The 24,509-nt window shown below is 41.1% G+C and overlaps 1 protein-coding gene across 2 annotated transcripts in view; it reads right to left on the bottom strand.

Moving 5' to 3' along the window:
* The window catches only part of EPHB3 (EPH receptor B3), a 53,919-nt gene that overhangs the window by 5,580 nt on the left and 23,830 nt on the right, over positions 1 to 24,509 (bottom strand). Inside the window, exons 2-10 of one of the 2 annotated variants that reach the window (XM_069726925.1) lie at positions 7,980 to 8,044; positions 7,112 to 7,784; positions 6,814 to 6,969; positions 5,511 to 5,840; positions 5,227 to 5,351; positions 4,980 to 5,142; positions 4,018 to 4,123; positions 3,420 to 3,475; positions 94 to 216 (exon numbers count right to left, since the gene is read on the bottom strand). In XM_069726925.1, coding sequence (XP_069583026.1) covers positions 94 to 216; positions 3,420 to 3,475; positions 4,018 to 4,123; positions 4,980 to 5,142; positions 5,227 to 5,351; positions 5,511 to 5,840; positions 6,814 to 6,969; positions 7,112 to 7,784; positions 7,980 to 8,044 — 1,797 coding nt within the window. The remainder of the gene's footprint in view (positions 1 to 93; positions 217 to 3,419; positions 3,476 to 4,017; positions 4,124 to 4,979; positions 5,143 to 5,226; positions 5,352 to 5,510; positions 5,841 to 6,813; positions 6,970 to 7,111; positions 7,785 to 7,979; positions 8,045 to 24,509) is intronic. The other variant, XM_069726926.1, reaches the window with a different exon arrangement.

The raw sequence follows: 24,509 nt of genomic DNA, 5'->3' as shown, positions 1-24,509 counted from the left end.
CCTATACACTTCGAAATCCCCAATTGGTTCATTGAGTGAAAAATGAGAAGCATTTTACTCAACAGATAAAGTGAATGTGTTTATGAGACAAACCTGCACCGATCACTTCTTCAATCTTCACACACGAAATGTCAATTTCTTTAGCAAAGTCTCGAACGGCTTCATTAGGATCCTCATAAGTGAATGGATCAATATAAAGCTTCATGCCAGGAACCACTATGAGAACAAGAAGTATCAAGTACCTTGATCAACCGAGCTGTTTGGCAATCACATCTACAAAGTCACTCATACAAAAAGACAAACTCAAGATAGTCTATGGAGTGATTCTAAAGACAAATTGTGTAAGATATGAACAATGAGCCAGATATGTATACACTATAATCTGTGTGTTGCATAATACTGAAATAGGTTAATCAATAGTGTGACTACACCCATGCAATAAACTGATATAAAGAGCCAGCCCAAGAGGAAAAATAAAAGCATGTCATACAAGTTTAACATGGTTGTCTACTACATTAAAAAACAAGGACTAAGTTTAGGGCTATAAAGAGACTATGAGCCTGATTCATTAGGACTGGCATTCTCCACGCAGTCTTAAAGATGGAATTGCTAGAGTAAGATGCACCTAATTCATTAAGAGGATTAGGCGCATTTTACAAGTGCCGTGCGCCTCCACCAGAAAAGTTACTTTAGTCAAGGACTGGAGAACATTTATGGCATAAATTTACACCACTGAGGTGGTATAAATTTTGATGAATTTGCCAGGGGAGGGTTTTGCCACGTTCCGTCAAGTTTGGTGAAGCTGGCCGGGACTGGTGTAAAACACACCAAAACGTTGCTACATTTTTGCAACATTTCAGGGTGTTTTACGCCAGAACTGTGATTAACAGCAAAGTCCGTAAACACTGCACTCACAACCGGGTGGATTTTGTTTCAAGTGGAACTTATTAGAGGATGTAGCAGGTGATAAATGACAGGTAAGACGTTTCGGTCACACTGTAGCCTTGATCACAATGTCGCTGAAAAAAAAATAAAAAAAATATATATACATTATAATACAATATATACAAACTATACAAAAAAGATTCAAACCATGTCACAAAGAGTAGCGCACGAGTGAAAAAGACCATATTCTGATCATAATTATGGTCTTTTTCACTCGTGTGCTACTCTTTTTGACATGGTTCGAATCTTTTGTGTATATATGTATATTTTTATTCGGTTTGTATATATTGTATTACAATGTATATATTTTTTCAATTTTTTTTCAGTGACATTGTGATCAAGGCCACAGTGTGGCCAAAACGTCTTACCTGTCGCTTATCACCTGCTACATCCTCTAACAAATTCCACTTGAAGCAAAATCCACCCTGTTATGAGTGCAGTGATTACTGACTTTGCTGTATGGCCCTGGAGTGACTTGGGACTACTGAAGTGTAAAAGAATACATTAGATTGGATGCAATCTTGTGGACTACTGCTGTCACTAACAGTTCACAAACAGTTCACAAACAGTGCTTAGACTACAGGTTGAGGAATTTAACTCGCCATAGCCATAGTATAGTGTCAGGTTGTATTATGCACCAATCATGCAACATTATTGGTACAGCAAATATCCTCACTAAAGAGATAGATATTTAATAATTCCTATTAAATTAAAGGGGTTTTCCCACAAAGTACATTCTAATTAATAGATTTTGGAATAATTTCCACAACTGGATGTGTAAAAAAAAAAAAAAAAAATGTTCCTGTGCTGAGAGAATCTTATAAATGTGTCCCGTGCTGTAATGTCTGCATACTCTCTTTTGCTTTATCCTTGCTCAGGAGCTGTGGTATGATAAGACCATGTTCCTGCACGGTCAGACACAGCCATTACACAGTAGACAGCAGGGGCACATTTATAAGATCAGCAGCACAGGAACGTTTTTCTTTTTTGTTTTTTTTTAAACACATCCAATTATGGAAGTTATTATTATCCACAGATGGAATGATTAAAGTATTGACTAAATTTAACTTTGTTCATGGGTAAAACCCTTTTTACATAAGTAGAAAGTACAACGAAAGTCAAATTCAGTATCTATAAAGTTGCAGGCATAGAGTTAATTGGGGCTTCATGGTGAGCAAAAGAATACAAAAAACAAGCGACATCGCTGGTAACCCATAAATTAACACAGGCGGGAAGAAAGCTAAAATTTACAACCCCTAAAAAGAAAAGGCTTTAAGCAAGAGATAAGACAATTAGAGGGAAGGGAGGGATATAACCATTCAAGGGGAGGAGTGGTAGGTACTGACAATAGAGCAGAAGAAATACCAAATTACCAATTCAGCCACCGTGGAAGCTAGAAGCCATTCACAACTTCTAATTATTGTAATGAGGGGTGGGCTATTACTACAAACAAGATGTAAACACTATATAATGGACCACAAACCTTAACACAAATAGCCCAATAAAAAGCTACAACGCATCACAGATTAATTTTCCACATATGTATCATATATCAATCTTTAAGTCTACTCAAGTACATTACAACTCTTCTAAATATCACAGAAATTGTGGACAGACGATAACAAATTGTCCTCAGCTGAGTGACAAATGTAAATACAATGGCCTACACCACAGCCCCAACAAATGGCAAATGGTGGCCATTAGGCAAGATGAAACTGACAAGTATGCATCCAGTTGGCGGCCACATGACGGGAGACACTTTTACAAAGAATAACAGCACATAATATGTCCATACACTAGGAAATCTGACTATTGCTCCAACACCTACATTTGGTAAAAGAATGGCAGTTTTACATTTTCTTCTAATAGCTGTTTTCACAAAAGTGGTGCCAGTAAGTAGATCAGATCCACTAGGGACAAAAAAAACCGTGATAAAATGCAGGTTTTTGCCAATTTAAAGCAGGAACATTTGTATAGAAAGCACTATAGCAATCCAAAGAAAAACTCATACAGTGAAATTGGTAAAATTACCATCCGCACCAATAAAAGAACAGATTCAAATTTGAAACAAGCATGGAGACATACAGCTAACAAGAAATAGTGTTAACAACTGCCAATTAGTGCTGAACACCACAGGACATTAATTACAAATTGTTAAGCAATGCACAGCGAGAAGAGGCATAATGTGCAGCCACCCAGAACAAGCAAGTCAGCTGTAACTACCAAAAGAAAGGTCATCAGATGTTGTAACCAGTCAGAGAAACCGGAGGCTCAGCAATGGCACAAACAGGAGGGAGATGATATAAAATCACAGGTTCGTAAGAGGGCACCAGAGAAAATCCATCTTGAACAACGAGATTTCCAAACTAAGAAAATTAACATTGAATGGCCATGGGCAATTCACAGCAGAAGATCATTACTGAGGAACCATCGCAGACCAGCAGTAATCCATGCCAACTCTAAACCATACTCACTATATTGCTGCAGTTTCTCTGTGTACTCAGATTCAGGGTCATTCCTCTGTTTCCTGCTAAACAAAAAAAAAAGTTACAATTATTACCACTAATTTACCCTAAAGCTTGTTTACATGCTCATATATGTAATCCATGCAATTCCATCTCTATTTCATCAAAGAAGGGTCTGTATCTACTGTGCTTGTTTTTACATATCTTACAAAGTTTGGGTTCCATTCTTCTGAAAGTGGACAACCCTTTTAAGAGTGAAAGGAATACAGACTAAAAACATGAACATGTGAACAAGACAATCCATTACGTTCAGTTTACTTAAGGTGAAATCCACACAACTCACAGGAACATTGATTCTTATTAAAATTGGCAAGAATGTTTTTCATATTGGACCATACTTAACTATGTCATTTTTTTTTGTTTTTTTACCACTGGTGCAATGGAAATGCCTATGGATTATAATGGGTAACTGTTCTCTCCAAGAAAGAGAGAAACAGACAGAACTCATAAGAAAATCTGACATATAAACGCAGCCTAAAACTTCAAACACTATATTAAAATTTTTGTTAGACCTCCCACCAACTTTCTACCCCAGTACACAACTCACCTGAAACAAACTATTACAATTACGACCACTGCAATTATAAAAATGAGCCCAGCTGTCACAGAACCAACAACCATCGGGACCTGCTCCTGCAGACTGCTCCGATCCCCTGTGGGGGAAACATGGAAGGAAAAAAGGAGGAGGGGAGTGAGGGATCAGTGGGTAAAGGAACATCAAGGAAGTGACGAATCACATGGACAGTGCAGTCTGTGGACCAAGGGAAAACTCAAGAGTGAAGAATATTAAAAGGAAGGGTAACGTAATAGCAAAGGATTAGGGAATTGGTGAAGGGAGGCGAGGATCTGTTTGTTGAGAAGGAGTTAGGGCAGCAACTATGAGGCAAGACACATCTCATCTGGACCATGGCGGATTGCTGTGTAAAATCACGTCAATGTTCTTGGCTATAATCAACTAGACTTGACATGGATAGATTAAGTTAATGGCCAGATGGTTTAAAAAAAGCATCAAAAGACTATACATTTCCAGAAAGAAAGTCTATCCAGGAGACATGTTATTTAGTTGACTTTTCTCACTTGTTGATAGGCACAATGCTAAGGAGCCTGCATAGTAACCTGTCTACTAACTTTCTCTGGGCTTGTTACAACTGGCAGCAGCCTAAATGTTGCCATAAGCATAACATGCTGACATGTACATGCCCCCGGTGATTTACGTCTGGTGGATTACTTTGCAGGCGTACCTGCATAGTCAACATCAAGTCTGCCAGCTAGAATATAAAACTTCAAGATGGAGATGATGTTGACAAGTGAGAATGTAATAGTAGATGTTAGAGAGGGAAAAAACGTGAATATAATTGTAATTTACAGTGTTAGCGGTGTGACATAAGAAAATAACGCAAGACAAGGTGTGGGGGTGAATCTGTGGCTCAAAAAGATTTGTTAATGGGGTTAAGAATGAATCATTTGTGATTAAGAGAATGAAAGGTTTAAGAATAAGGATTTACGCACCATCTTCAGCTACTGTCTGGAACTCTCGTGGATCACTGTATGCACCATATCCAGCTACTGTACGAGCACGGACTTGTACCACATATATACTGTCTGGAAACAGCCCCTCCACATGCACACTTGTGCGCTGACTGGTCACGGTGTTTCCTGCACCGCTGTGACTCTGGCGATAATAGAAAAGCAAGAGTTGGCCCTAGTTTATAGATGAAATAGAACTAAAAATATTGTAGCTGTTCAGGATACTCACCTTCGCATAATATCTTATCTCATAATCCAAAATTATGCCGTTGGGACTCTCGGGGGGAGCCCAGGACAACATAAGAGAATTTGCAGCACTGCCATGTGATTGTACAATAGGGACGGCTGAAGGGGCTGGAAGGAAAGTGAACAGCTTCAGTTATTCAATCCCTTTCCTTTTCCCATCCTTGTGCAAACCCCATCATTTCATTACCAGTACTAATCCCCCAGCTATTTATTAAGTGTTCTCTGTTTCACTTCACAACACATGCAATCCATCAAACGCACACTTACCAGCTTGGTTGGTTGTTATATTCACAGAATAATAATTTGGAGGGTGGGGGTTCCTGTTTGACACTCCATTAACTGCCTGGATTTCAAAACTGTATTTTGTGTGAGCCTGAAGATGGCTGACTGAGACATGCCGCTCGAGAACTCCAAGTTGGCGGGGCCAAAACTGAACGTTATCATCACAACGAGAGCACACACGTTCTGAGCATTTTTTACAGATTACATTATAAGATGTGTCCTCCCGGCCTCCTAAATTGGCAGGTTCTCCCCACTCTAGCACCACAGAGGTCTCATTGACATTGGAAATCACGTGTTGTGGTGCTGAAGGCACAGCTGAAAGCAAGAACAAGAAGAAAGCACAAGTGAGAACCCAGCCCAATACACTTCTGATATTTAGGATTCTCTTCCGTAGCTACAAGAAGTCATTCTGCCTTTATATCGACAGCATGCTACTGTTCAGATGGATCAATCGATGGGGAAAAAAGAACTTATCAGTCTAAAGACAATGGGAAATTTTATCCAAACTGGTAAGAAAGTGGGGTACTCCCCCTAACCACTAAATAGGGTTTTTTCTTTTTCCAAAGTACTCTGAAAAATTACACTTTTTATAAATCTCCTCAAATATTTGTAAAATGAAAGATTGGTGCTTTTTTGTTTTAGAACGCAGTTATTGCTTTTTTTAACAAAGGTAAAATGACCAATTTTAGTAAAAATCCATAGTCCACTGAACAATACTTTTAGAAAACCCATTCTATGCAAGTTTGCACATTAGTCTGTAAAATTGGAGTTTTTGGTGTGGTTTACTGCATGGCCAAAAGTGAAGAACAATTATGAAATGTGGCCACTACCCCTCTCCCCCCCACACACACAAAAAAGTCACAAATAGGAAAAAGTTCCTCGATTTTAGTAATTGTTCATTCAAGTTAAAGGCATTAATTTATAGTATGACAGATTTAGCAAACAGAAGACGTGATCATACATCTCTTGCAACATGCCCATAAATCAGTGTGACTAACTTAAACGTCTGCTAAAATGAGGCCATTCTTGATCAAGGATTCATTTAATTAAATTGAAAGATGCAGATAATTAAAAAAAAAAAAAAAGCCGAGATTTTGTCAACGTAAGCTCTATCCAGAGCGGTGATGTGTCCTTGGTTTAGCACAGAAGCCTGTCGGATGCCAATGACTTACAATGGGATCTGTTGGGTTCCATGCAAGTATTTTTCCATCAATCATAACATGCACCTTACCAGAGACCTAGTACCCACGTTAAAGTTTTAATTTCAAACAATTTCTTCATCACTTACATGTGCATGGTTTTTCCGCACTCTCGGCATCAGCTCTGTAATAGCCGTTCTGGCAGGTACATATGGTGGCTGCAGCAGAAGTGGCGCGGCTATTAGCAGGGCATGGAATGCAGGGCTCTTCTCCCTGCTTTGGCTTGTATGTGGCACGGTTGCAAGCTGGTAAATAAAATTTGATGTTAGAGACTATAAAACATTCTTATGGGAAGAAATAAAATACATTTTCTATATATCTTTCAAATTATTTTTGCAAAGGAGGGGAAAGTATCATGAAAGAGGTAAAGAATCATGCTCAGATTACCTAGGCACTGTGTGTCCTTTGCAGCAGCTTCATATCCTGCTGAACATGTACAGGACCCCACCGGTACCATCCACTCGCCATCTCCATTGCAATAAAGCTTGAGAGGGACAGACACTTCCAAGGCGTTGGGCACACAGGCACCAGGGGCAATAACCAAGGAGGTGGTTTCAGCACCAGTCAAAGTCTCTGGAAAAGTAGCAAATCCTGCTATGGTTTGCGGACACTTCTTAAAGAAAACACGCACTGAAATTAAAGAAACGCAGGCACCCAAGTCTTGAAAAGCCAAATAAAAACCAGCACGGGAAAGAGGTCCAAAGCTCCGAACTTTCGTGTTAACACGGCCAGAGTCACGTCGCGAGAAGCTCTCGTCAGGCGCAATGGTGTCCACCTTAATGTATGGAGTTTCCATCCATAAGGGACTATTCTCAGAGGCAGAGTCGGTGTCAGACTCGTAATAAAATAGATTAAAAGTCTCTTTGCAGGATCCTGGAATATTTGGCAGGCTGTTACAATCTCGCACAGTGAATTTCAGCTCAACGTAGACACGCTGTACATCCTGTCGATGAATGAACTGTGTCCGTAGCCAGTTATTTTGATTTAACATCTGCACATTACATACTTGATAAGTCCGAATTGGATTTGATGCATCGTCATAGCCACTTACTTCCTCCCACTACAAAAAAAAGAAGAAAATTTAAATAAATGGTATATACTTTGCATCTTTATACAGTTCCTCCTTATATTCACTAGGACAAACCAAGAGAAAATTAAAAAGTTAAAAGAAAAAAACAAAATAAAACACAAAAGAGGTTTAAAGAATAACTAGTAAAGAGGGGGGGGGGGGGGGGAAAGGGAAAATGTTACTTACTCCAGATTCAGGATATGTAACCCATGCTAGCTCCGATGTTGTCCATCGAGTGTCCAAGAGAGTTTCTACACAAACAAAAGAACAACTCATGATATAACTGAAGTCAATCTCATAATAATTTTATTTTTTATTAATAAAGACCATATGTTGCTAAAATGCTACATGCATCCAATATGTAGACATGGTAAGAGCAGGACAGGACAATTTAACTTGGAGCCAATGAACCTAGAGCTTTACTGTCGTCACTGGATCAACGCAGCATAGTTAATATTAAAGTGAACCGGAGATCTGATACATGGTGCACGATCCACAAGCAGCATGTATAAAGCACTGGCTGTATGATCTCAGCCAGGCATGTCTGACTATGAAACACTTTCAAAACCGCCGGGAACCGAGCCGAGATGGAGACTAGTCGGACCAGTGGTTCCTGTGGTTTCTCCTCAACCACTGTCCTGGAGTAACAGGTCTCTGCTTATACACGCAGCATTTCAGAGTCAAATATACCCGTCGGAAACCAAGAGGAAGGTCCAGCTCCAGGTAAAACCAATGCGTTTATTTGAAAAATAAGTTTTTACAAAAACATCCTTGAAGTGAAAATGCAACACGTTTCGAGCGCGTTCTTTGTCACAGCTTCTACTGTGGAGTGCGGTCAACCTTTATAAATATTACAAGCAGGTGGAATGAACACACCATGTGAGAGTAAATGAGTGGCCGCACGCTGGGATGGAAAGGGTCAGCATGACTGCGGTTTTCAAATAAAGAAAACCAACTTGAGCAAGACAGGATATCATACTGCCAGTGTCTGATAAAGGCTGCCCGTGGATCAGACAGCACATATAAGCTGTCAGGTGCACTTTTAAGAATCAATATCGGGGGTACTAAAAGAAAAAAAATGATACCTTAGGTTAAGGATATATTATACCATTACTAGGCTGTCATTTTTACAGAAGTTCATCCATACGAAAAAAAAATAAAATTGTGCTTGTGGCAAAATAGCACATGCAGGAACATAACATTTTTCACTGGCTCTGAATGTCACTTTGCTGATACAGGAGACGTATGTTCAACGACAACAGCACAAAATCAGCGGGTATGCTTTGGTGCGCGTCCCTATACGGCCTTTTCTCGTCCATAATTTTATGGACACATGCTATCCATAATGGACAGCATTAAAGTTTCTCATGCAAAATGTGATTTTTCCTTTATTCATAGTGCGTTGGTGTGCACAAATAGTATAAAATAGCTACAACATAGATAGTGAGCCCTAGAGCCCTTTGTCAAGCACACTATCTTGACAAAGGGATCAATTGCTGTATAGTCCGAATTGTTATTTATACCATTTGTTCACGCTCCGGCATTATGAATAAGAATTCTAAAAAAAAATAATCACTTTTTTCCCATCAGAAACTTGAGTCCTGTACCTTATTGAATTAATGGTCTACCCTATACAAGAATTAAAATGTAATTGCGCTCTCTGCGATTTCTTCCATTTTTCCCAATGTCATATGTCAAAGTAGAATTCGCTTAGTCAGACAGGAAATGTCTATAATCAGGGGAAACGTCTCTGGTGATCCACTGTACAGGGGGTTTTTAGATTGCAAATTACTGTCTTAAACCCGGTTCACATCAAATCACAGGAATAGGTCCTGACATACATTATACGGAAGCCTGTGAAAGATGCCATACTGCGGCATCCATCAGCCATCCTCATGTTCAAAAGGATATCCCACATGGAATACGTTTACCAGGATAACGTTCAGCTAGGCCAACGGAGCCCCATGTATGTGACATGCTAAGCCAACAACTAGAATACTTTATAACCTACAGTCACATGATGGTATATTTGGTCAGAGCGTTATCAGTGTAAAAAACCTGAAAGCACGGAGACCTATGTTATTCAACTGGGCTGCTCTGACCAAATGTTTTTTGGTCTTTTATGCCCTGGTGATATGTAAAACTGATAGCAACAAAGATAAAAATTGTGGGGGGGGTTTTGGAATGAAAATCATACTTTGTTTATGCAGTTGTGTGAACATGGCCTTACGAGTGCGCTGGAGGTAACATACCAATAGTTTTATTTCAAGGCAGAGTTAGTTGCCAATGTGTCGTCACGGGAAAATGGCAGAATCTAAGCAAATCTGTTTTGCAGCAATAATTGTTAATTATTTTGCAGCTAGCTGAAGTACGGTCACATCTATAGAAAGGGTTATCCAATATATACCGTCCTTTCCATTGCAAGACCCCATCATTGACGAGCTGATTGCTGGGGGTCAGAAGGCAGAAATCTGGCCCCAATTCATCATTGCCTCTGCCACTACTTTTTATCTTGTTTTGTATTTTGTACTATTTTTTTATTTTTTTATTATTATTTGCACCAAATTCATGATTCTAGTTGTGCAATTTTTAAAGCCATGTTCACACGTTGCGTTTTTTTCCTGCATTTTTGTTGTGTCTTATGCATGTTGATAAAGTTTAGTGCCCCAAAAAAAGAGCCAGATTTGCGGTAAATTTCCTTAGGTTTTTGCACAAAAAAAAAAAAAAAAAACAGCATTCTTGCACTTACCCATTGCTTTCTATGGGTGAACAAACGCTGCAAATACAATAAAACAGACATGCTGCCGTTTGCAAAAACGCAGCAATTTTCCAAGTCAATCAGGAAAAAAAAAAAAGCTGGTGCTGTAAAACGCAGCTTAAAATTTACATTAAAAATGCAGCAAAAACGCAACGTGTGAACATAGCCTTAGGGTACCGTCACACTATAACATTTCGATCGCTACGACGGTACGATTCGTGACGTTCCAGCGATATCGTTACGATATCGCTGTGTCTGACACGCAGCAGCGATCAGGGATCCTGCTGAGAATCGTACGTCGTAGCAGATCGTTTAGAACTTTCTTTCATCGCTGGATCTCCCGCTGTCATCGCTAGATCGGTGTGTGTGACACCGATCTAGCGATGCGATCTAGCGATGCGTTCGCTTGTAACCAGGGTAAACATCGGGTAACTAAGCGCAGGACCGCGCTTAGTTACCCGATGTTTACCCTGGTTACAAGCGTTAAACTAAAAAAAAACAAACAGCACATACTTACATTCTGGTGTCCGTCAGGTCCCTTGCAGTCTGCTTCCAGCACTGTGACTGCCGGCCGTAAAGTGAAAGCAGAGCACAGCGGCTGTGCTTTCACTTTCACTTTACGGCCGGCAGTCACAGTGCGGGAAGCAGAGACTGCAAGGGACCTGACGGACACCAGAATGTAAGTATGTGCTGTTTGTTTTTTTTTTAGTTTAACGCTTGTAACCAGGGTAAACATCGGGTAACTAAGCGCGGTCCTGCGCTTAGTTACCCGATGTTTACCCTGGTTACCCAGGGACCTCGGCATCTTGGTCGCTGGAGAGCGGTCTGTGTGACAGCTCCCCAGCGACCACACTACGATTTACCTACGATCACGGCCAGGTCATATCGCTGGTCGTGATCGTAGGTAAATCGTATAGTGTGACGGTACCCTTAGTCTCTCTCATATGTAATTGCCTGGTTGTTTATTTTTTTGTTTTACACTTTGTGAGCACAATGTTGCAATTCTAGAGGTTTTAGCCCAACTTTTTAAAAAGTTGCAAAATTTAGCACAACTTTTACCACAGTTATCCCCTTGAGTGTATCAAATTTTTGTGCAATTTCACGTTAGGAAGAAAGCTCATTTTTGACTTTGCTGCAAATTCCTGAATCTTGATACTTGCAATAGACAAGTTCCCCCCCGGGCACGCACCACTCTGTTCGTGCACACTTGGGGCAACACTCCACAAGGTTGCAGCAATACAGGGAGATCCAGGAACCAGACATCCTCTTTTTGTATCTTTATTGGTTCAGAAAAGACAAATCATAATAAAATTACTAAAGGAGGACACAGGTGCCCTGGTTCCTGGATTATTGGGAAATTATAGTATGTTGTACAGTGCCTACTGACATTAGTGGTCTCTGTGGGTCATGCAGGGCTGTGGAGTCGGTAAGCCAAACCTCTGACTCCGACTCTGACTCCACAGCCCTGGTGTCATACACAGACGCCTAGATCCTGCCCCCCCTCCATCTACAGGGATAGGAAGATCCGGACACCAGAGGTAAAGGTTATTTTCATCACCCAATGCTGGTCTGGCCTAAAGACATTGCAATGTTGACATTAGGAGGCAAATATTAAAAGCATATTTTACGCCACTTTTCCCTCCAACTGTTATTGGAAAGCTGTCTTCAGACTGGTTCTATGTTTATAACCACCCATTCCTATAAAATTACACTAGGCGACGGGGAAAATTATGGCGGCTTTATGTGGGTGACTCATAGCTGGGAAAGGGGACAGTGCGATGAGTGTATATTTATTGTACAATAACTTTTATATTACATTTACCTACATTTCGCACATAAATACATCACTTCAACAACGGAACAAAATAAATACACAAACTAGACGTTCAGTCACTCCATCTCCATATTTATAGACAGTATGGATCTTGGAGTTTCGTCATATTTTCTCTGGAAAGTTGCCTGTAATATGAAGTGCCAGCACTGGAATTACGGGTCTAGTGAAGAAGCGATGAGCAATAAAACAGCGTGCTTAACCCCTGAATTATACTCATCTACCACTTACAGCTCAGACAAAAGGAAAAGGAAATGAAACAGGGAGAAGCAGCGAACGCTGGGGTTATCTTACAAGGAGGAATTAACGTTTGTGGCGCTCCAATGTAATAGGTTGTCTGGTAACACGAGGTCGGGAAAGGCAGCATCAGTCAGTAACAAATGCTGCATAAGAGCCACGTTTCTACCTCAGGATTAATGGCTCATTTACACTTGTGTGGTTTTCAGCTGGTTTCCATGCATTTTAAAAGGCATGGTAATCAGGAGAAATCGACACTCAAGTTAAAACAAATGCTCTGGCATCGTTTCCATTTCTGTAAGCATTTCTGTTACCTAAAAGCAGACTTTGTGGTGCTGCAGAGCATGTAGGTTGTAAACAACAGTGCCATATTTGTGCCCTATTGGGCTACTTAAGAACGGTGCAGCACTTCTCCATACTGCCCACTAAGCGCTTGCCAAATCCCTGTAGTTCTACAAAAAGGAGTTACGAGAGCTATACAAATATTAGATATACACAAAACAACTGGGCATCTTGAATCATGAACGTCTCAACACTTCAGGTCGCATAACTGCCGGCCATACACAAGACAGCTGTCTGCCAAATGCTTGTGGAGACAACAGCCATCTCTCCAGAAACACTCAACCAGGCCGGCTCGCCCCCTTCTACATCAATGCTGGAGAAAGAAATAAGCCGCTGCCGGACACCTTTACTCTGATGGAGATTTGGACTGGATTTTGTAGTAGACATCACCTCGAGCTCTTTAGCAAAATCTGCTGCAGATCTGTATGAAAATGCATAGTACAATAGATCATGCACCATTTTACAAGATAATACAAAACCAGTAAATAACACAAATAGGTGTAAAAGGGCTATTCCTAGATATGCAACAAGGAGAAAATATAAAGAACCATTACTTACCGCCAAAATCCCTTTCCCTCCAGCAAGGACCATCTGTTTGTCCCATACGTTATTCACTTGATCGCTGCAGGCAATCCCTGACTTCAGTGGGGACTAGTGATGAGCGAACTTGCTTGGATAATGATCATCAGAGCATGGTCACCGAGTGTCTTCGGCGTGCTCGAAAAATATTTTTGAGTCCTCGCGGCTGCATGTCTTGCGGCTGTTACACAGCGACAACACATGCAGTGATTGGATTGCCTAACAAATGGGCAATCCATGTATATGCTGCAGCTGTCTAACAGCTATGAGACATGCCATGCAGCCACGAGGACTTGAACATATTATACGAGCACGCCGTAGCACTCGGTTATGCTCAGATAACACCTCACCCGAGCACGTGCGCTCATCATCACTACTAGAGACCCCTTTTTGTACACAATGCCGAGGCCGGCGATCAATAACAGTGGTCATATGAATGATAGGTGGGACGTCATCACTGCAATAGCAGGAGATCTCATAGGCAAGTAGTGGTTATTTTATAACACTCCATGTTCTTAGCCAAGTTTTAGGCTAGGTTCCCATTGCGTTAATGGGAACGCGCTAACGGACAGCGTTGCACGGCGAAATTAACGCAGTGCAACGCGTCCGTTAGCGCGCCCATTCACGGCAATGGGAACGCGCAGCACTAGCGCGTGCCATGTTCGGCACGCGCTAGCGACGCGCCGGTGTTTTGTGGCGCGCCGCGGACGCTGCTTGCAGCGTCCGAGGCGCGCCCGCGGTCCGTTCCCCGCTCTCGCAGATCGGGGATCTGCGAGAGCGGGGACGTTACCGCGACCCCGGAACGCGGCCCCGGTAAAAACATTGTGTTAGCGCAATCTGCTAGCGCTAAACGGATTGCACTAACGCAATGTGACCCTAGCCTTAGAAACTCCTTTAAGCAGCAAGAAAAAAAAAATAAGGCAGAAAGTCAAAATGCTCTGACTTTTTACAGGTCAAGTCAGGATGTGTTCTTGAAAACAGATATACTGTGTTCTAGAAAGGTTTATGTACATGTGAATATTCTGCCTAAAACCTTAGAGACTTCATAAAGGAACAGCTTTGCTTTCCAATGTGAAGTGCGTGCAGATAAGCCCAGGTTATCATCTAGACGTTTACATCAGGACAGCTAAAATAAATTATATGTAAAAGCAAATAATTTCTACAGTTCTTAAAAAGAAAGGAAAAAAAAAATACATAAAAGCATCTGGGTGCCACAAATTGGCCCAGCTGCCGAGCGCCGATTTTCCGATCCTTATATACAAGTCAGCGGAACAAATGCAGATGTAATGTTGCATATAATGAACTGTGTCCAAAGAATTGCTGGGGAGCCCTAATTTGATCCAATCAGCACAGATGTAGTTTTACTTCCAGTTACAGAAAGTTGCAACATGTATCCAACAAAATACAAGGAAAGAAAAAGAGAATCAAAATAGCACAATCTTCCTATATAAAAAGGAGTAATAATAGAATTATTATTATTTATAAAAAGGATTGCATCTAATAGGAAAAAGTATATATTTAGAATATCAATGTTTTGTGGATATTGGAGCGAATTCACATGTTGCTGTAACTTTGTTATAAGAACATCAATTGTCACATTAAATAGTGAGGATATCAATCTCTTTGAGAACAATAGAATCTGCTAGAAGATGTTAATTGGTCTTGAAAATTGTAAGGAACCGAACAAACACAGACGAACAGAGTCTCACGCGGATGATAGCAATAATGGTGTCCTCCTCACAAAACCCGCACATCAATGCTATGTCATATCACCATTTCAGTCCCCAGAGAGTCATTGCAGAGAAAGTTTAGACAGCTGCCAAGTCTACACAGCTCCAATGTCACCGTCACTTTGCTACGAAGCTGATAGGAACATTGCGCCCCTTGACTTTAATTAACATTTCTATTAGCTTTGGCTCGTCAAAAACTAAAGCGGTCTTTAAAAACGAGGCTTGAAATATCCATCATGGAAAGGGTTATTCATCCAGTCCTGATTAAACGCAGAATGACCCATCCAATAACCCCGATGTGTCTGATGAAAACGGAAAGTTGCTTTTCCTCCCCGGCGACTTACTCGTTTATGAAAATGAAGCAAGGAAAGTTAACCTTTAACCTCAGCCATAAAGGAAACCGACTTTAAAAGGGGAAATTATCATAAAAATAATATTTGCACATTTGATAATCACAGCACGGCAATTGGCACAGATGCCCTTTGTCATTCATTTTCCATTTTTACCCCCTAAAAACAAGTATTGCACAATATAAGTTGGAAGAGAAAACTGGCACCGTACAGTCATGTTATGTTTTAGCAGCAAATTCCATTAAGCAAACCAGAAGTTAAGGTTACCATGGGGCACCGCTTTTGAATAGATTAGTGCCCTTAATGTCTATGACATACATGACAGGTACTCACCAAAAGTCCAACATTATCCATAAATTTACTGCTAGTTGGCAACACTTGTCTGCAGCAAGAGTTAAAGGGGTACACTCTCGCACCCCTCCAATCTATTCTAAACTCTGCTGCCCGACTAATCCACCTGTCCCCCCACTATTCCCCGGCCTCTCCCCTCTGTCAATCCCTTCACTGGCTCCCCATTGCCCAGAGACTCCACTACAAAACCCTAACCATGACATACAAAGCCATCCACAACCTGTCTCCTCCATACATCTGTGACCTCGTCTCCCGGTACTTACCTACCCGCAACCTCCGATCCTCACAAGATCTCCTACTCTACTCCCCTCTTATCTCTTCTTCCCACAATCGTATACAAGATTTCTCTCGCGTATCACCCCTACTCTGGAACCCTCTACCACAACACATCAGACTCTCGCCTACCATCGAAACCTTCAAAAAGAACCTGAAGACCCACCTCTTCAGACAAGCCTACAACCTGCAGCTACCACCGATCGACCAAACCGTTGCATGACCATCTCTATCCTCACCTACTGTATTCTCACCCATCCCTTGTAGATTGTGAGCCCTCGCGGGCAGGGTCCTCATTCCTCCTGTACCAGTTATGACTTGTATTGTTTAAGATTATTGTACTTGTTTTCATTATGTATACCCCTCCTCACATGTAAAGCGCCATGGAATAAATGGCGCTATAAGAATAAATAATAATAATAATAATAATATTTCACTATGTAGTAGCTGTAATAAAAATATTCGCAAAATCTTCCAATTAGAAATGTACAGTTTTTCTGATTCACTATGTCTCATGTGCAGGCATTGCACGACCTTAGGTATCCATGGTTATGACCTCTAGCAACTAATGAACTGTTACTTCATCAGTGAACATAACCATGGATACCTAAGGTCCTGCAATGCTTGCTCATAGCGAATCAGAAAAACTATACTACATTTCTAATTGGAGGTTATTTGCTAATATTATACCTACTACCTATACTATCTTGGAGATGGGAATACCCATCACTAAAGTTAAAAAGTTTTTGTCTAACCAAAGGAGAGGTGATAACATGCAGATTAGTGGAGGCCCAACAGCTCCATTCATTCTCTATGGGATAGGGGACAGCCCTCTGCCATCTCTGGCAGTCCCATTGAGAATTAAAAGGGTTTTCCCCTGAACAAAGTACATTTAAATTAATAGATCTTGGAATAATAATCATTTTCACAATTGGATGTGTATAAATAATGTTCCTGTGCTGAGATAATCTTATAAATGTGCCCCTGCTGTGTACTGTGTAATGGCTGTGTCTGACCATATAGGACCATGGTCTGATCATTCCACATCTCCTGGGCAGGGTGGAGGACACAAAAAGACAGACAGGATATCAAGCGACAAGGGACCGCAGCCAATTCTGTGAGGTAAAACAGGCAATATTTTACCTCACAGAGGTTACACATCCAATTGTGGAACTTATTTTTATGCCAAGATCTACTGATTAAAGTGTACCTTGTTCAAGGGAGAGAAGAAAAAAAAGTGTATAGCCAGCTCATCTTGGAAACAGGTGCATAGATAAGATGGGGCCTCGTTGGCAGTGGAAAAAAAAAAACAGGAGAAATCCAGCACATGAATAAACTTTATTTTCAAGGAAAAAAATATGAAAAAAAATCCAGCACATGCAACAGAGAATAGTGGGCTCTTAATCATAGCATAGTTGTTCGTGGAACAGCCCCATTACGGACAGCAGTGGTGTACATGTGCTGCCACTGCCCCATCCCAATGTTCTTGGCATCACTCATCCTTACATTAGGTGGAAACTTTCAACGAGGAGAGTAAGTTTGACTTCTGGAAGGTCACCGCTTTTTATCCACAGTCCATCGCATTGCTTAAAAAAAAAAACACACCAAACCCCTAAAACTCTTGATGACGCTTTTACATTGTCATCATTTCCAGTAATTTTGCTAAATAGCTGACAACATTAACTTTTATTTCTATAGCGCCAACATATTCCGCAGCACTGTCTTTTATAGGGGACTTGTACAAAGACATTACAGAATAACTCCGATTCCAAGGCTCATCATCTATGAGACACACTGTGCAATATACAAATCATAGACTCTGGTTAAATTGGAGAAATGTGATTTACCGTAATTTAATTTTTTTCTCCTATGTGATTTACCGTATATTCGGACACATTTCCTATTGGCAATGCCGGAATCACTTTTGCTCGTTCTCACTTTAGTGCATTGCCTCTACATGGACATTCATTGCATGCATCTGTATCTCCTACCCGCTGGCAGCCATGACATCAGCTGTAAAATATGGAGACTCCTAAGTATGGCAGGAGACGCCAAATGAGATAATTTCAAGCACTTTCCGATGAGTTTGTAGTGCAGGGCCTGGAGGTGTAAGTGGATCGCCACAGCATCTAAAAATATTTACCTGCCTCTCTACTAGGAACGCTGGCAAGTCACTGACCCATTTTTTTTCCCTCAGCCTTGGCTTTTAGACGCTTCGTGAAATATGGACTTCCCAGTAATTTACTGCATGCTGTGCGGAACAGTCGCGCCAGACATCTGTATGTAATACATACATACGGAAAATTGCAGGGTTGTCAAGAATCCAATTGTTTGTATTGAAATATAATTGGAACATTTATCACTATAAACATATGCAAATGGCAGTATATTCATCTGCGGAGGGACCTAGAAAACAGCGCACAACACTAGCATCCTTCGCTGGTGAAGTAAGCAGTAAACTGCACATTTGATTGATCAAGGATTTTTCCAGCAGATCATTCGTGCATTAGTGTGTCAAGAAAGCTGACAATTTTTTTTAGCAGGATCAAGCGTGGATCAAGCTAATTGTCAAGGCTGACTAGTTACACTCCCTTTCAAAAATACAGGCCAGCCCGAAATGCATGCTTTACACATCAGTTCATAGAAAAAAACGTGGGCAGCAAAATGGGGCATCTGTCTATTAAACTGCTCCGCCATTTTCTATTTTCTTCAGCAGCAGATTGAAAAATTGTTTATTTTATAGCCCTGACATACGGAACCTGGCAAAAGAAAAATTTCCATTATTCTTCCCAAAATGACTAATTCTGCTTAGCACAAACTTGGCGACTTATCAACAGTTATAAGACTACTTCGTGACTAAGGATGACCAGTCTCTTATCTGTATCGGATGAAATATTAAAAGGGAGAATTATGGGTATGTGCACACGGCAGGATTTCTTGCAGAAATTTTCCTGATAAACCGGACATTTCTGCCAGAAATCCGCATGCGTTTTTTTCGCGTTTTGTTCATGCGTTTGACGCTTTTGTGTGTGCATTTTTTCCCAAATGCATAGAATAGCGGGAAAAACACAGAAAATCCGCAAAATTAATGAACATGCTGCTTTTTTTTACCGCGATGCGTTTTCGCGGAAAAAACGCATCATGTGCACAAAACATGCAAAATGCATTCTAAATGACAGGATGCATAATCTATGCGTTTTTATTGCGAAAAAACCTGAACGTGTGCACATAGCCTAAAGGGGATATCAGAGCCTTCAAAAAATTAAATAAAATGTGCTTAAGCACTAAACAGGCAGGTAATTGCTACCTACCTGCCTATTGCGCCCTGCACCATTCTCCAAAGCATCAAAGCATAGAGCCGTCACAGACTTCTGCTCACGTTAAGTCAACAGAGCAGTGGTTTATTTTCCGGTTGACAAGATGGGACTACTGGTGTCATGCTGATCGACAGTCGGCCTCCCGCAATTAAGCAGCATGACGCCAGTAGTCCCGCCCTGTCAACCTGAAGAGAAACCAGTAGTAGTAGCCGGGTACCATAGGCACGTAAGTTGCCCGTTAGCAACCATATGCTCATTAGTGCTTAGGCACTTTTTTTTTGTTCGTTTGTTTTTTTTTTTAAGACCAGGATATCACCTTTAACTTTTTTTTTTTAGGCTCTCATCACTTAATTTGGACAAAGTAAAAGTTTAGCACATTATTGGTATATTTTCAGAATTTTTTTTTTTAGATTTTTCCCAGATGGACCCAAACAAGTAGATTTCACTATTCAGTTACTTAAAATCAATCAGCCACACGTTTGACGAAAGGCCAACATAGGCAGTCCTAGATGTAAACACTCTCCACCGATAACCCATACAGATCTGCCAGCAATGGACATATTGTGAGGGATGGGATCACACTACAAGGACCCCTGCCCCCCCACCCCCAAAGAGCAGCTGCCACCGCCAGAATAAAGTCCTCATCTCACTTTCAGCATCGCTAATAATTGAGGCAGGCTCTATGGCATACAGTACATGGCTAGGGTTGTTTAAGGCAGACGACCACAGTGTAAGTTGGCCATGGACAAAAAGTCTAGGTAATTTAAAAAAAAAATAATAAATACGGTATATATTTTTGGATTCATCAAAGATTTCTACTGATCTCCCCCCAAAAGAAGAAAGAGGGGAAAAAAAAGAACCTTGAATTCTACCATAGCCTATTTAATAATGCTGGGTTCAAACATGTATCTGAAGAAATTAATTGCATGTCCCTTCTTTATGCCTGAATAACAAGTTAGCTTGTTTTTGTTGTGTTTTTTTTTTTTTTTACATCGGCTAAAGATTTAACACAGTATCCAATTATAATCTTTGCAATGAAGTTGTTAACTGCTATGCCATACAGCTGAGGTCAATATGGCATGCATTATATTTAAGCACAGAGTTCCATTTACAAAATGGAAGAGATTACTGCAAGATCTGCTTTTTGGTTTTTCATATCAAGTCTCATTGCTTGTAGAAAATGCTTGTCTTTACGAACCAATTAGTTTACAAGGACCAAAAAGACGATCATCTTAACCTAGCCAAACTGAAAAGTGGAAGTCAAATCATGGAAGTAACGATGCTGAAGGCAACTTTTTCATCCATACGCTCCTGTGCTCATCTAGATATACTCCTACAACCAAAATCCATGCAACTGAGCCAATAAGCATTCTTCTAGATAAACCCTAAAGGAACCAAAAGGAGGAGGCTAAAAATCTTAAGGTACCGTCACACTAAACGATATCGCTAGCGATCCGTGACGTTGCAGCGTCCTGGCTAGCGATATCGTTCAGTTTGACACACAGCAGCGATCAGAATCCTGCTGTGATGTCGTTGGTTGCTGCAGAAAGTCCAGAACTTTATTTCGTCGCTGGACTTCCTGCTGACAGCGCTGACTCGGCGTGTGTGACACCGATTCAGCGATGTCTTCGCTGGTAACCAGGGTAAACATCGGGTTACTAAGCGCAGGGCCGCGCTTAGTAACCCGATGTTTACCCTGGTTACCAGCGTAAAAGTAAAAAAAAAAAAAAAAACACTACATACTTACCTTCCGCTGTCTGTCCCTCGGCGCCCTGCTTCTCTGCCCTTTGTAAGCACAGCGGCCGGAAAGCAGAGCGGTGACGTCACCGCTCTGCTTTCCGGCCGCTGTGCTCACAGTGAGTGCAGAAAAGCAGAGCGCCGGGGACAGACAGCAGAAGGTAAGTATGTAGTGGTTGTTTTTTTTACTTTTACGCTGGCAACCAGGGTAAACATCGGGTGTAACCCGATGTTTACCCTGGTTACCGGGGACCTCGGGATCGTTGGTCGCTGGAGAGCGGTCTGTGTGACAGCTCTCCAGCGACCAAACAGCGACACTGCAGCGATCCGGATCGTTGTCGGTATCGCTGCAGCGTCGCTTAGTGTGACGGTACCTTTAACATCCTTGGTATCAATAAAAGATTATCTGTACATGGGGATAGATAGATTATAGATAGACTTCTCAATAACCTGCTGTGACACCAGTGAAGTCGGTCATAAAACAGTCGGTACATTTCCAGCTTCACCTGGATGAGGAGGAACAGCAGAACGTAGGATGTTACCGAGCCACCTCGATACTGAATTATTCATACTACTCAAGTCTCCTAGAAACTTACCTCTTCACTTTCAATAAGCATCTCCTCCATTTACACATCAATACAGTTCCATACTTTCCCTCATGGATCTCATTATATTCCCTACTCCATGTAGAAACGTTTCGTATCTGTAACGCATCGGTAACATTGGGGGTCACCAACAAAAGAAGTGATGATCAACACATGTTACAGTAGATAACCACTCTCATATGGGTGAGCTGTTATTAGGGCAACACCCAGATTATTAAAACTGGAGGAATGTACTATAGTAACAGTGAGCTCATAATCTGATAGACAGCAGAAACCCAACATCTAAACATTTCTAATAGAGTTGTGCGCCACAGGAGCATGGGAGAGCCGCAACTAGTCTCTTTAGGCAAGGACCGGAAAGCACCAATGTATTAGGACAGTTCTGTACAAGGATTCGTTATTAGCATTACATTACACATGTGTTGCCAAACTACAATGAGAGGATTTACAAAGGGTTTGGTAGGGAACAGGAGGTGGTGGGGGAAGGGGGACGTAGAACATTCTCATATCTTATTTCTGGTATTGTGGCAGATCTTGCTGCTAACTCTACAGCTTCCCTCACTCTTTCCCAGGCAGTAAACCTAGGTTTTCCTAGGTACAATGTGGTGGGAAGTGATTTTTATGACTTGCATGGGTTCGGAGAGGCCATGCACACCCCATAGCACTAAGATTTTACAATACAGAAGGAAGAGCGCCTCTGCCTTTATGCCCCTGCTGTCACAATGCACACTTTCACTCTTATGAAGGCTTCAAACTGGGCGTGCCAACAACATTTTCAAGGTGGTGGCCAAGATCCGGTATTATTCGGCTGTTTGTCGAAGCCTTTGGTGCGTGACAAGACTGTTCTGTTTTTCTACGCTCGTTGGATGTGTACGCCGAGATAGATTTGTGTTCTCCCGCATGTTCTTTAGCTACTAGGTTTATCCGGTGGGTTTAGTCAACTATGATTTTACATACTTTCCAACTTTTACAAGTTTGACACGAGCCAAATTGCTTGCAAGTCTTACCAGGTGTCACAAAGACATGATCTACAAACTTCAGAACTCCTCAAGAACGTGGAATAAGAATTTAAGCAAGAAACCATAATAAAATTGACTCATGTAAAACAAAATCTTAAAAAATAAAAAATAAAAAAAAAAAAATCAAAAGGAGTAGTCTCTTCAAATGGTATTCTTTGAAAGCCAAGGTCTTTTTCTGGCTCCTTTACTATTGTCGGGAGGTTACTTACTAATCATCTTTAAAGTAATTTGAAATAATGACTCCTACTTTTCCAGAACTGCTTGTCATATTCCCAGTAATTCTGGTATACAGGTATGCCGCAAAAAAAAACCCAAAAAAAACTTCTTGATGGATATCTGGAAGACATGAACCACATGGTGGGCACCGTATAGATAGAGCTATATACAACATACATACTTACGCACAACGCCGTGCCCCGAGAAATATTTCTTTTTACAACATAAGGTTTCAGTGTAATTTCTAACCCTGGCAACGTTTCAAGTCGGACACATTTTTCTCATTAAAAAGAAGAAAAAAAAAGGAATAAAAAGGCCTGGATTTGGTGCAGATTGCTGTGTAAAACAGGGAAAGCTAATCCTAACACAACCCCCTCCATCAGACAGTCCCAGGGGACGCCCCCCTCCCTACAGGACAGCTCAGCTTAGAAAAGGGCCCCTGTTGAGGGGGAGGTGTAAGCACACATGTACAAGCTTTTCCAGGCCTAGATTAGAAAATGTATGACTTTTTGGCTGCCCTTTGCCATGCTAAAATGGCTCCAGGGGGTGAAGCCTAATGATATTTAATATTAAGACTTGGGGACAGATTAATGTTTCGGCCTTGACCAACACTTTTATTGTCTCAGTGATTTTTTTACTATGATGTTAAAAATAGCAAATCTATGGCCACTAGTTGAAGTCTTAATCAACTAACTATTCACTGGAAAAATACAAAACTTAAAATCTACACCTCCACCAACACCCCCCCCCCCCCCCCAAAAGAAAAAAAAATAGCAATTGAATTAAAACACTTGGCGATTCCAAGCAGTGTTAGTTTAGTCTTATGTTTCAGACAGGAAAGAGTTAAACTGTACAACGTTACACATGTATTCAGCCCATAGCAATTTTTTCACCCAAAAATTTTTTGCAGTTATATTACATCGGTCATTATAAATCCTCTGCGGAGTTGCCATGGTAACTATCCGGGAATTGTGCCAAGACGAACTTTGATACTTGTTGTATCATATTGTTGATACATTATTCTGGGCAAAGGGCCAGGACATAGAATGACAGACAGAAGATCGATGTCATCTACTAGTCTATGACTGGCAAAACTGAAGAAAAAAAAAAAGTCACTGCATCTATATGCACGCCATCTTCATGTGACCGTATGAAATGGGTAGGCATTAGTGATGAGCGAGTGATCTGGGAAAAGGTGTTATCTGAGCATGCTCGGATGCTAAACGAGTGTTTTCGGTGTGCTCGAAAAATATGTTCAAGTCTCAGGGCTGCATGTCTCACAAACAGGCAATCCCGCATGTGTTGCAGCTGTAACAGACAGGCAATCCCCACATGTGTTGCGGCTGTCTAACATACAGGCAATCCCCGCAT

Source organism: Ranitomeya imitator, chromosome 5 (assembly GCF_032444005.1).
Source record: "Ranitomeya imitator isolate aRanImi1 chromosome 5, aRanImi1.pri, whole genome shotgun sequence".
Classification (NCBI taxonomy): Eukaryota; Metazoa; Chordata; class Amphibia; order Anura; family Dendrobatidae; genus Ranitomeya; species Ranitomeya imitator.
Note: the sequence above shows the minus strand (reverse complement) of the source record. Positions and strands in the feature narration are given on the sequence as shown.